This window comes from Rhea pennata, chromosome 3 (assembly GCF_028389875.1).
Source record: "Rhea pennata isolate bPtePen1 chromosome 3, bPtePen1.pri, whole genome shotgun sequence".
NCBI lineage: Eukaryota > Metazoa > Chordata > Aves > Rheiformes > Rheidae > Rhea > Rhea pennata.
The window spans coordinates 8,751,633-8,766,086 of NC_084665.1; the positions used below are offsets into that span (position 1 = coordinate 8,751,633).

Sequence of the window (14,454 nt, forward strand, 5' to 3'; positions counted from 1 at the left end):
CCTTCCTCCACTCCTACCTTACCTAATACCAACTCCTTTACAGAAAAGGATAGATACTTTTAACATTCATTTTGAATGTTGAATATTCTCAGAATTTTTTTTTTCACACAGACTAAACAGAGGAAACCAAGGCACAGGCACTAAATGAAATAGCATTAGAGAAAAATCATACCAAATTTAGAAAAAATACAGATAAACTTGTGTATACATACAGTTGTTCACAGAGAATCAGATAAGCCTGCATTCAATAGATTTTTAAATATACATTGAGATATTTTCTGCACAGGTTTTTTGTGATCAATAACAAAAAAAAGATGACAGGTGCAGAGTTTACCTTCTCCCCTTCCTTTTTTACCGCTATCCATTAAACTTCCTCCTCTTTCTGTTAAAGATAATTCACAGCTGCTTTAGACACATGCACCAAAGTTCTTTCAGATCTTCAGCCTTCTTTCCACTCCCTGATCACCATAAAATAAAAATATTCCAGAATATAGACTGGGTACACATTTAAGAAAAGTGCTAAAACACTAGGTAGAGTGTACTAACTACAAATTACTCACTTTCCTCAGTATTAGAAAAACTGTTCAAGTATCAGGTTAATATCAGATATGTTACCCAAACTACTGTAGTAGCAAACTTCTGTAATCATATGAATAAGGCACTTCTAAGTTTGAGATGCTGAATTAAACTTATCTTTAAATACTGACTTGACAATGCCTACTCCACCACAATGCTACAACATAGGTTAACTATATCCATTTCCATCCAATAACATACCTGAATTTCTTTTAAATCTAAAGTTCTTATCTTTTTAAATCCTTGATAGAAATAACTATTCAACATACCAAAAAAGTATGTATCACTAATTTAAGGTAAAATTTTGATGCTTAAATCTAATTTGCTAAATTTGTTTTCCTTCTTTCCCCAGAACTTGTAATTACAAACAAAACACATCCCAATTACAAAACAAAGGAATTAACAAACTTCTCAACACTTGTTTCCTTGAGGGAGGTATGGGGGTGAAGAAATACAATCAAGCTACTGGCATCTGCCAGACACTTAGCATAAATGTTTGACCATAAAAGCAATCTCAACCAAATTTGACAAAGGTCTGCAAGTTTAAGGGATACTGCATTCTTGTGAATGAAAATACAGAGCTACTCAAAAGAGTACGGGAAAAAAAAACAGTTGTAACTAATCCTCTAACCATCCCCCCCAAAAAAACAGTCATCAGCTGGTTATTCAGCATTTGCATAATTCCTCAGAGCCAGCACAAAAATCAGAGGACTGAATAGTTTTAATTTAGTATTCCAAAGTACAGTACAGATACGTTGCAAGAGCATGAGCCACCATATATTCATCAGACAAACAGCACTTACAAGCTACAACTTCACCAAAATAGACAAATCTATTAGCTGATCCTTTTTCCAGGCAAACACCATGCAAGCTCTCTCTTTGGATCTCATTCTATTCATTACTATACATTTTTCCTATCCCCTCTCCCTCATCTTCTCCAGCAAGCATCTTTCTATTATACTAAATTAAGGCAGCATGCAGCGAAACAGCAGAAGCCGACTCTGAAAAGTTGAATGCAATTTAAGAATTCTCATCTTTCAAAACTGATGCCATCCCAGAGTTTCTAATGTGCTAGGTCACGTCTGGTCTTGGTTAAAATGCTGCGTTTAGAATGGCCACAGCCTTCTATTTAAGCCAACAATTATCTTTATTAAGAGCATCTTATAACTCTCACCTTCATGAGGAAGATATGCCTCAACAGCTACTTTCAAGAAGAACAGTTCTGTGTGACTTTTTTTTAAATACAGTCAAATCTTGATTATCAGTGAATAATTTACCCAGGTTTCATATTAACAGTTTCACAACTGGAAGGACACTGGAGCTGGTTCTGCCCAGAAGTTATCTAGATGAATCAGCATCTAGAGAACCTCTTACCGTCTTAGACGCACCACCACAAACAACTGTGCCACCTCACTGGTCAGTTCAGGTCCAAACAGAGTACTGCCACTTGCACACAGAGCAAAGCCTAAGCTACTACGCTGTCTGAACTCACACTGCCCCCCTAAAGTGTTAGCTCTGCTGTTTCAGCACAGTACATCCAGAATCATGAGCATCATGCAAACATCTGTAGCCATAGGTCAAAATTCGCAAATACTGAATCAAAGCAGTACCATCTAGCAATGCAAATTTGATCTGGACTAGGTAAGAGCATGAAATGCACAGTTCACGCTGGGTTACGCCAATGGTGGGAGAACAAGCAGTATCACATCCAGCATACAGTTACAGAGGCACGGACAAAGAAGAGTACAAAGCTACCAAAAAAAAATTAAACATTTAAAAAGAATGAGTTTGCACCAGTTTAATACTGTGTCATAGGCAAATAGCTGTTTTGATCAAACACTGATAAGAAATTGAGCTAAGATCAGCTTGTTGATGATCTGGCTGCAAAGGGAATCAAAGAGGGGCAAAAGTTCATGTTGCTCTGGCTCCGGAGTCCTATTTTAACTCAGTTTTGTAAATTGCTTTCAGCTCCAAGACAAGATGTTATAAAGGGCAAAATGTAATCTTCCCAGAATTAATACAACATTGTTTTCTCTCTTCTTTCAACATAATATCCAGTTCAGTTTAAGAAGTATTTCATAAAATCATAGAATTGGTAAGGTTGGAAGGGATCTCTGGAGATCATCTAGTCCAACCCTCAAACAAGTGGCCAATACAGGGATCAAATCCACGACCTTGACATTATTAGCACCATGCTCTAACCAACAATAAAAACAGGTCTGCTTGACATTATCAAAATGTACAGAAGCTTACACTAGGGAGTGGAGAGTCAGACTACTGACCTTAAGTATTTTGACAGCGACTGCTCTAAGTTTTTTAAGGAATCAATTCAAGATTGGACAATGACCGCATAAAACCGCAATTCCTAGCATATCACTAATTACTCCAATGTATTTAATTACACCAACAAGGTTCCAAAAGCTAAAGAAGTTTTCTATTAGTCTTAATTATAAGTTGCAAGAAATGTAAGAATTAAAGTAACTACTCCAGGAAGCACTCAAAATTTCAAGAGAGAATCTGGTAAATTAGTTTAGATATACTACTTCGCATACTATGAATCAGTTACAAAAAACAGTAATTTCTCCTGACATAAACAGAAAAAAGAAAAAAGGCCAAAGCCCATGACTGCAACTACCTTGGCCAAAAGAAAGCAACAGATTTCCAGTAGATTTATAGCAGAAGTGCCTGATGATGTTATCCTACCTTTTAGGGTCAAAATTTGAGAAGGGCAAATATGATAAGTTTCTTACAAAATATATTTGAGCCTCTTGTTTCCAAGGAAATAAGAAAGATAAACTGGTCAAGGGTTATTATACTAAATGGAGCTTCAGGCAGTTCCTCTGGAAGCCAAAGAAAAGAACTTGAGGAGTATCTGAACTCCAAGACATTATTTTTGATCAAAACAGACACAAGCAATCCTCATTTTAAAAGGTGAATAAAATACTGAAAAAGGACAGGCAAACAGAAAAGCTGCATTAAGATTCTCTCTCAACTTCCAAACATATGCTTGTCAAATTCTACTGTCACTTTTGCTAAGATATTCTGTATTTAATAATTCACTGAAATACATGGTGTTTCCAGTAATTTACTGGCTAGTGCCTAATTACGTAATTTTTTTCTGAAGGCAAGAAGATCAAAAGAAATGAGAGAGAAATGAAGGCAATGTGTATGGTCAATACTCATAACTCCAAGGCAGTAAGTTCCATGGCGAGCATTCCCTCGCTAGTCAGAAAATACATTTACAGACATCATTAAGATGTAAATGAATATTTTAGGAGTCAAAGATCAGCAAGTGCATACAATTAAAAGTCTAACTAGGTCTGAACACAACTTACAAAGCCAACCGTATGGAAAGATTGAGACTGACACTGCTATTAAGACTTCTTCCAAATAGTGACGAAAATCAAGCTCTGTTTTGATCAGCTTGATCAGCTTGTATCTTTTTAAATATTATTTCAGGAGATAAAACATTGAGATTTATGATAACTACTCTGGTAAAAGCTTCATTTCATCAAAGAGCATTAGGGAAAAAAATGTAAAGTAGCCACAGTGTATTCCTAACTACAAAAGGATTCAGATACTGGCCACTGTAGCAAAGAACATGGTCTGGCCACTGCCAGTAAACAGATCAAAACCAACCACCCCTAACCTAAGTAAAAGAACTTGATTTTATTGAGCTTTTTCTCACTGCAGAATTTCTTCTGAAATTCCATTGCTTCCTGAAGCTGGGGATAAGTAGGTAACTAAAAATTATCTCAAGTCTACCCTAAATCAATTTTGGACAAACAAATACAGGTGATGAAGTGAGCTCACAGTTTCCAGTATTATCCTCTACTTGTTTCACAGCAAAAGAAGGAAAACGAAAATTCTTCAGAATGCTTAACCATACCTTCAGAGAAGCTTAAACTAGGGAAATTAATATAAGTCTGTTGTGTCAACTGACGACCACTAGTCTACAATGCAATTTCATTATATCACTTCAGTCACCTGGTGTCATGGTCAGAAAACAGTGGCATAAAATGTATAAGCAGCCTTTTATGAACAGACAAGTTCCCAAATTCCTGATTAGATTTTGATATTCTGGCCCCTGTAGTGCTTCTCTGGAGTTGTTCTCTCTTGCAAATATGCCCACTGTCCATCTCTATCACTGCTCATAGCTTCTCCAAGCAGAAAACATACAAGTGAAAGTACTGTCAGTTTTGTTGATGCCCACAGAGTTCAGAATGAAAACGGATCACTAGGTTTGCAAAAAGCAGGGACAGACAGCAGAAGACAACACCGAAAAATACCAGCATTTCAGTTCACCTCCTCACTTAAGAAATACTTTCACTAAAAACAAAAGATTTTGTATTTTATTTTAAATTAGAATGACTTTAGTAGCACATATCACAGATTAACAAACGGGTAACTGACTGCTTCCTGAAAATGGAATTAAGTTCTCAACGAAAAAGACATCTCAAAACCAGGTCAAGAAGTGCACAGTAAAAATAAAGACAATGAATATGGCACAACATAAGACACACTAATATCATGCAACTTCTACATTTCTTGTACTGGTGATTATATTTATATAATTAATTGACTAACAGACTATCTTAAGAAAAATCTACTTGCAACTAAAATGTGGGAAGTCTGCTCTTGTAAGTAGACAAATACTTCAAGTTTTGCAGGCACCAGGTTTCACATAAAATGCAAAATCCATCTTTCTAGCAAAAATAAACAAAAACTTTTCCAAAGACTGCAGAAAGCTCCAGTGCTTCAATTATCTTCATGAGTCTGGCAAAAAGGCAACAGCATGTAATCATCCTCACTAGCTCATCATCACAGCAAGTACGGAAGGAGCACATTTTCAGCTATGAAGGAATCCATATACATATGGAACACATACATACTACTGTTAGGTACAGTACAGTTGTTTGATGGCTTCTTGGCTAACATATTTAAGATGACTTCGTCCTGCCTCCCTTCAGTTTTCATCCTAAACTTTACCCTATTTCTTTATATAATTACATAGATTTAAAAACTCTTAAGTGGAAGTAAATTAATAAAACTATAAAACTGTGCAATGAATTAGAGATTTCTTGAATCTATTAAAGTAATAACCAAAAAAAAAAAAACAAAAAAACAAACAAACAAAAAAAAAAACACACCACACACACATCCACAGCCTTTGCCACTCAATTCCTATTCTTGTATGGGAAATAATCTGCTGTGTGGATGTAGTTCTAAGGATTGTGCCTCAACTGCCATGTGCTTTCAAAGTTTTAATTACGGACTTACTATAAATTAGCTAAAAGGTGCTTTTTCCACTAAGACTTTCTGACACATTTCAGCTTCTTCAACCAGTTATTCCAACACTAAGTCTCCCAGAGGAGTTCTATATACACATATACAAGTACACAGAGACAAACAGGGTAAGTATTTCCTCTTCAATTATCTGAAAAAAAGCTGTAAATGCATTTGCATCAGATTTCCTCAAGAAACTCAACTCCCACCAAACACATTAGATCTGGAAAATTCCAAAACTCAATAAAACTACAATCAGCAGGATAGTGAAGTGCTAAGAAAAAACAGAGATTGACAGTTATATGTCCATGTTCAGCATTCAGATTACAGATCAATTCACATACAAGAAAAGGAACCTAGTAAAAAGAATGGCTTCTAATCTCTTCTCATATTAGATTCTAGAAACTGTCAATTTGTTACACAGAATGAAGAGAAAAAAAGTTAGCACAATATACACTTAAACAACAGAAATTAAATAGCCACAACTATGTTTAATTACACTATGCTATTAGTATAAGCAGCATTCAGTAATGAACAGTTACTTGCTCCTGAAGATAGCAAGATTATTCTTCAAGTTGTCACAGCACCATGATCAGTGCAAATGCATAGCTTAGCCTGCAAAAATCCTTACTTAATAACCACCTGAGCCAGTGGTGAAACTAATGGACATGCTACATTTAAAAACAAAATGATTTTTTTTTTAATGCAAGGATATCGCAAAAGCCTTTCCATACAAACATACAGAATCTCTCTCTCTCTCTCCCCCCCGTCACTTCCAGCTCTCCTCAGTACAGTAGGAGACTTAACAGGACTTATGCAATGCTGAAAGCACCACGACAGCATTGTAGCACTATCATCATCCACAGGCAACTTTGACTGTGGTATTACTCATCTTTTTTCAACCAGACTTGAACAGTGGTCAAGCGAATACATGAAAGAAAACAAATCTGCCTATCATGGAAGTCTGTTAAAGAATTAACATAGAAAAGTGAAGGCACAGAACTATACCCAGAGCAATAGTGAGGAATAAAGCAAGGTGGAGGACACAAGAAAAAACAGAAAGATCATAAAAGTGAGAACAGAAACAGAAATGAAAAAAACATGAGCACAGAAACATAACAGAAGTGTTGCAAGAAAGGTAAGGTACAGGACTGAGTATTTAGTTCCATCATACTCTAAGTAGAAAATACAGGAAATAATAGAAACAAGGATATAAACATTACTTTCCCCTTCCAACCTCTAAAATGCCAAATTACAGTCTGTTCATCACTAGCCCACAGAACATAATTCCAAAAAACAAGATCTGTCTTTGTCAGTATTGTCTCTATGTCTCAATATTAGCTGAGCACAGGAAGGCAGAAGCAAAGTAACATGGAAAAATCAAAGTTGTAAGGAATGCAAGTGAAAAAATGGTATTAACAATTGACAGATATTTTACTGTTTAACAAAAAAAAATCAAAAAGGAATTCTACAAACTAAAAGGACTCTCCTGATGCTGTATAAATCCCTCCACGTAAGGCAAAACCCTTGGTCCTCTAAAAGCCAAGGCAACTCCTTAAAGTCAAGCAGAGGGAAATAGGGCCAGTGTCTGCTCTCCAAGGTACTGCCCCTTCAACCAGAGCACGAAATTTCTAGCCCACACATCATCTTACCAGCAATGCCCCAACTCTGTCACCTGAGCATAAAAGAAAAATTAACACAGCCAGTCTCCCCCTCAAACTGACACTGACAACATCCAGGATAGCCTGACACACGTCATCTTGGACATGTCTCAGGAATTGCTTGGGACTTCCCTAACTTGAAGGCTATCCTTACAAAGGAAAAGCCATACAGCACAAGAAGATTTGAAAATATATATATATATATATATATATATATATATTATATATTTTAACAGAAAGTTTTCCAACACAGGGTATGAGTTGACTTCACGTTCTACACTATCCAAATATTTTTTGGAAGTCATATAAAGGATTTTTTTTTTCTTTCTTTCTTGAATTTAAATAAAAGTATTTATCTAACTAAGCAGGGATATAACTGTAGAGGCTGTGCAGGCCCCTTACTAGGAAGACAGAGAGCATCTACAGCATGAAGGTTGAGAACTGCTACCATAAATGAAGAAATGACTTACTGGATGTTATAACACATACTTATCCAAGATAAGATTTCACTATATACAAAGAGAAAGATCTTAGTAAATGTCAATTGCCCATAACTTGCAACAAAACTCAGCAGAATAGAATTTACATAACTTATCTTCAGCATCAGTGATTAAGCAGCTGGAATAATGAGAAAGAACCAATCTTTAACAGTATGAACAGGACATTTCAGGACAAAATAAAATCTTTTTTTTTTTTTTTTTTGATCACATCAAATAACATGCACCAGAACAGTCACAGAAGTAAAATTTGAAGTATCTTTCTAATAATGGAAGTCCTTTAGCTACTAAAGTCACAAAGTTTAAAGATAAACTGCTTTATAGCTACAAAAAACAAGTTAAAACGCTATCTTATTCTCTCTTCCCTTTTGCTCTAGAAAGATCACAATTGAGAGAGGAGATTGGGAGGTTCCTCCTCCCAATTTTATTCCTCTGGGTATTCCAAATCATTTGGACTGGCACTTCACAATGTCCATGACTACTACAGTTTGGGAAATATTACTATAAAGGAAAAGTAATCTTCATTCTCCTTTAAGTCTGGCTGCTCATCGCCTTAAAGAAAAATGATCAAAGACAAAAGTAAACACAAAACATCACTAAATTTGAACTCTTATGAGCAACGGAGCTTTTTTTCCATCAACAGCAGAGATTGAAGAATTAGGTTAATGTAAAAAGTTGGAGAGTTACCCCAATAACTCCTCTCTAGAATCTCTACAAAGGTTCTGAACGCGAAAATACCACAGAAATGGAATGAAAACACCTGAGACTGGGGGATGGGAGGGAAGGAAGGACATGAAACAGAGACTGTCTTACAGGTCTACATGAGAGTCAAAGGACACCAGGGACAGTCAAATAATCAATACTGATTCTTACAGGCAACCACTGAGCAAATCACAGTACCTCTTGAACACTTGTATTAATTATGTAATATTTTTAATATTCATATTATAAAATAGGCTCCATACCTATTCCAAATACTGGAATATTTACAACACAAAATATTCCTCCCTTCCAGAGCCTAGAGTGAACTGAATGCGGCAGTGTTTCAAAATACTTACATTTCTGATTTACCTCAAGATAAACATAGTTTTACTACACCTCTAGGTCTATTTTTAATATTTTCTACATCCCAGAATTACGCAACAGTAAGTAATGTCAAGCTTCTTAAACATCCAGATGAAAGGCTATTTTCAAACTATACAATTACTAAAACAATCAAGTATCTCAAGTGTTTTGTGGACTTGATCATAATGGAAGTTCTGCAGGCCATCTGACAGTATTAAGGGATAGAAAACTAATAGTATTAGTCTACGTCCAATCTTGTTGTGCTCACGTAAATTGTACTTTTTTTAATATAAACCTTTACACAAATTTTAAGAGAAAACATGATAAAATAGCCTAAAGGCTAGTGTAATAACATAACACCTAGAAGCTTCTATCGATCAATGTGCACTGATTTTATACAGTTTCAGAGCAGCTAGAAAAAAAATATTTTGGATTAAAAAGGTAATCATTGAATAAAGTTAAGCAGAATGCTGGGCAGAAAAACTTCAGTCTCAGAAATAAAGAACTCGGAAAAACCTATGCCCACTTAAGTTATCTAAAAGACATGACCGTAGCTTTGTACTAAAACCTATTTTCCCCATCTTGTAGTATTTTGCTTACAAAATGTAAAAAATAAATAAATAACATAAAAAAGAAAATCCAAAGCAAACCTAAAACAAGACCATCTATGAAGCTTTAAGTCAACATGCATCAACACCAGTTGCAGTCCCAGAGGGAAGTCTCTCTTCAGCCAAGCCAGTCAAGCGCAGCTGATTCAGAACCAGCTTGAGAACTACAAGTATGCCTACATACAACTTGTAAAGGGTTTTGCAGGTTTTGCATCTTCCTTAGAGATTATACAGGAGTTCAAAGGTCTAAACCACAATTGGTTTCAATCAAAAGATCACTGATCTCAAAATCTATCATGGAGCATCACATACTCTTATACTTTTAGGTGAAGGTTGTCTACATGTCCAGTGATAACATGATCAGCTAGAAACCACTTACTCTGGTCTCTAGTGTGACACAGTGACCTGCAAAATTACTAGTATAAAAGACTTCAGACAGAAAAAGCAAGGTTTGTATTACATTTATGTATCTTCTAACTTACTTTAGGTAACTAGTTTTGCTAGTACCTACCAACTATCCAGATCAGGGCCTCTGGACAGCACACTAGTGTAAATATTACTAAAGAACAAACAAAACTTAATATAATCCCTCCTCAAATGACAAAAACTGGCATCCAAAGGAATCAAGGAATGTACAGCATGTTAATATCAGGGTTCATTTCAGGACACAAAATGCTGTAAATTAACATAAAAACATTCAATGTTCTCCACATATTTTTCTGTGGAAAGCAAACACATTTTAAGGCGCTCCTCTAAAAACATATTCTGATGGCATAACTAAGTCTTTTGTAAATAAGTGCCCTGATCCTGAAAAGTAAACAATGATGTCTTCCTATCTTTCTTTATTCAAGGCTATTAAAAATGTGTATGCTGAGGAAGATTAAATCAGAAATCATATCAGTTGATATATAGGCTTTATTCTTATTAAATGCCTACTTAGAAAAACATATGTGATGCTAAAATACCTAGAGCACTCAAAAAGAAATTAGACTGTTCTCTCTGACTGAACAATAGATTATCTTAAAATGAAAAAAAAAACAAAAAAGTACAAAAAACAAACAAGCAAAAAACCCACACTGCTTTAAAACCTGGCATTTCATTGAGCAAATTGTGTTTTACTGAGTTCCCAGGCCAAGTCATAACTTCAAGCTGCTACTTCTTCTCAGGAAATTACAGCCTCAAGAACAGGGAATTTTCTGTGTTTTATAGCTGTATCAAATGCTGAAAACAAAGATGTTGCAAGAAAAAACAACATAGGTTCTTCTGTCCACAAAACGTAGCCTGTTTGTCCTGCTTAAGTAGAGTAATGACATTTTGTAGGTAGATCGATCTGGAGCTTTTGCCAACAAATACTTTTTTAAACTACAGGTTTTCAGTTCCACAAGAACTGTAACTGTATTCACTAAAACTAGGCTCATTGACTGCTTGTTACAAAATCAGGCTAAGGACCAGGGATCTTGTAATGTGTTTGGGGAAGACTTACCTCTGAGCCTACCCCAAAGGTACGCCTGACAAAGGCTCCAGTTCTGCAAATTGTTACGAGTGTGATTAATATTCTAATAATTTACAGCAGGACTAATGCACTTATAAAAATAAGCCTGGCTGTTTACAGAATCATTACGTTTCATCCTTCTGTCCTCCATAAACTGGAAACTTCTTCTGAGTAAAGTGGGACCTTCCCATGTGCTCTTTTCAAAACAAAATATTATCAGTTGTATGACAGGTCACTCACCGAACTGACTAACAACTTTTACCAAATAATTATTTTGTAAATACCAGGGTAAACAAAGACAAAAGGTAGCAGGCATTGTGCATGATGTCTAGTTTATCGAGAAATTTCTGAAACAAACTAAATGATGTTTCCTGGACCTCTTTCAAAGCACTGTTTCAGTAGTTTCAGTAAAGAAGCAATCCCAAATGCTCAGCGGGCAGAAAAGGAAAATGCTGGCAGTCTCTGGGTCACACATACTGGGCATGACCTCATCCTTTACTACCACTTTTCATTTTTGCTGCAGTGTTTTAAAAAATAAGGCTTGGTATTATTTTTGTACATTAAGTATTACTCAAGAATACAAAGAATACAACTTGAAGTTGTAAAAGGAATTAAAGTACATCTCCCTTATAACTCAGTCTCATACAAGAAGAATGTAGGTGGCATGTGTAATACACCATCATATGCTTTAGTATCCAAACACACACAAAAAACATTGATTTTTATTTCAAGTGTCCTTGCTTCTCTGGGAGCAAGACTAAAACTAATGTTATTTGACCAGCATTTCTGGAAGTTAATTATATAGCAAAAGTGATGCATAATTTCCCTAATAAATTTAACTACCATAGCCAACTTTCCTTTTCATAAATAGCAGGCTTATATCATTAAATTGTACAGAACTATTAAGTTATACATAGCCTAGTTATCAAAAATGCAATGTTAAAGTGATATAAAGTATTGCTATATCTGCAGGGGAAGATCTAATTGCCTAAATCCCAATTACTTTAAAATTGTTTCAAAACTAAATTCATAATGGAAATTTAGAGATTTTTTGATAAATCAAGTTTAGTGCTAGGTTTTTCTTCCACTGGATCATACCAGTCATGATTAAGTTTAAATAAGGATAATTTATCAGTCCATCATAACCAAGCAAAGCTCTCTTCCAACAGCTGTCATCAGTACACTGTTGATAATGGTAGGTTCAAAATAGGACCAAGTTTAAACAAGCATAGTCTGTAGCACTGATGTATTCCCCAACCTCCCCAGTTGAGAAAGATATGATATACACGCTAAAATTAGGTAAACATCACAACTGTTCAAAATAAGACGCTAAGATTACAAGCTTAGCCACATTTGGCAAACGATTTTCTTAACAATCCAACAGTTCGCTAATGTTAGCCTTTTAATTTGATTTATTCCTGCCTCCAGGGTCTCCTGGAAGTTAATTCTACATATTTCTTCTTGTTTTTCAAATAAAGTAATGATCATCACTAATCATCATCTTTCTCCAGCAAGGCCAATACTCAACTACTGCTATATACTACTAACACAGTATCACTGGTATATTTCAGCAAAGAACAACTCATGCAATTAGGCCTCACAAAAGTTTTTTAAAAATCCTATTCGAATACCGTTCTAAGAAACATTCCGCGTTTCGCTTCAGTAGAACATGGTTTGTCTCTAAACAGAACATAGCACGCAACCAGGAAAATGTTTACAAATTTAAGATTTTAGATAGCTAATCTTCCCACTAATCACAAACTGCAACAGATAAGTTTATTAAACCCCTCAGCATCTGTAATAATCATGTTTTTTAGTCGTTGTTCATGAAGCAGTGCACACAGAGAACCCTCCAAGAGAGGAGGAAGGTACCTTGCCTGACACGGAGCACCGAGGACAGGTTCCTGGAGATGCACGAGGCCTACTGCACAGGGGAGCAGGAGCAGCGTGGTGCCCAACATGAGAATGGATTTTGGAGGGGGGGGGGGAGAGGAAGGGGGGAAATACCTGCTCTATTAACCCTCCTCCCCCCCAGGGGGGGTGTTTAGGTAACACCTGTAAAGGGGAAACTTGGGGAGGAAGCAGACCACTACGCAGAGACGCGCGCCGCGGCTCCTTCCCCGCCGCAGCCCGGCCTCGCGGCGCCCAGGCAGGCTCTGCCGGCCGCCGGCTCGCTGGCAGCCAAGCAGCCGCTTTTGCGAATCGGTACCGAAAGCCACCTCCGCCGTCCTCGTCCCCCCCCCCCCCCCCCCCGACATACAGCACAGCGCGGAGCAGTGAGGGGGCGGACGGGGGGGGGGCAGGATCACTCAGAGCCGCCTCGCCTGCTTAAAAGCGACCCAGCCCAGGCCCGGCCTCCAGCTGCTCGGCAGCCAGCGGAGCCGCTCGCAGGCACCTCCTCAGCCGGGCCAGAGCCAGCTAGGCCCCGGCGCGGCTGCCCGGGGATGCGCGGCGAGGAGCGGGCTGCCGGCTCACGTCCCCGCGGGGAGGGCAGAGGGGGGCTGCCGGGCAGGCCCCGGCCCCAATCCCCCTTTCCCTAGGCCACAAGTCGCCCGGCCTCAGCAGGGAGGGGGGAGGAAGCAGCAAAGCAGGGCAGGCTCTGCCTATATTGCCGCCCCACGGAGAGCGGTAACCGCGCCAGCGGCGCGCAGGAGGCCCGAGCCAGGCGGCGAGCGAGGAAAGGGAAGGGAAGGGAAAGGAAGGGAAGGGGGGGGGGGTGAAGCAGGGTTATAGCCCAGCCCGTGCAGAGGAGGGTACGTGGGGTCCCGGCCCGGGGCGAGGAGTGTTGGGGGGAGGGTAGTGGGGGAGGGTGGCCGCACTTACTCTCATTTAACACCTCCAGCAGCTCGGCGCAGCTCTCACACATTGTTCATTAACAGCAGCAGCCGCCGCCGCCGCCTCCTCCCGACCATTGATTGATCCACTCGGTGCTGCTGATTGATGATTGATGGGGGCCGGGGCGGGGGTCAGTGGGGGGGAGGGGAAGGAGGGGGCGGGAAGGACCGGGAGGAGAAGGGGGGAGAAGCAGGGGCCGGTCTGGGATCCGGGGGAGGGGGGATGGGGCGGCTGATCAATGCAAATGAGCCTGTGGCGGCGGCGGCAGCGGCGGCGCCGGGGAGGAGAAGCCGAGTCACTCACTGGCTCCCAGTGACTCCACGCGCCGCCATTTTGCTGAGGGGGAAGGAGGAGGAGGAGGAGGAGGGACGGGAGCGAGGGGGGACAGGGCGCTCGGGCTCAGCTCGGCTGTTTCCGACCAGGCGGGAGGCGAA

The 14,454-nt window shown here is 38.8% G+C and overlaps 1 protein-coding gene across 5 annotated transcripts in view; it reads right to left on the reverse strand.

The window, feature by feature from the left end:
- Positions 1–14,450, reverse strand: part of USP34 (ubiquitin specific peptidase 34) — a 148,399-nt gene extending 133,949 nt beyond the window's left edge. For all 5 annotated transcript variants that reach the window (XM_062571517.1, XM_062571518.1, XM_062571519.1 and 2 more), the window contains exon 1: positions 14,009–14,450. In XM_062571517.1, the coding sequence (XP_062427501.1) occupies positions 14,009–14,051 (43 nt within the window). In that variant the 5' untranslated portion in view covers positions 14,052–14,450. The remainder of the gene's footprint in view (positions 1–14,008) is intronic.
- Positions 14,451–14,454: the final 4 nt, after the last annotated feature.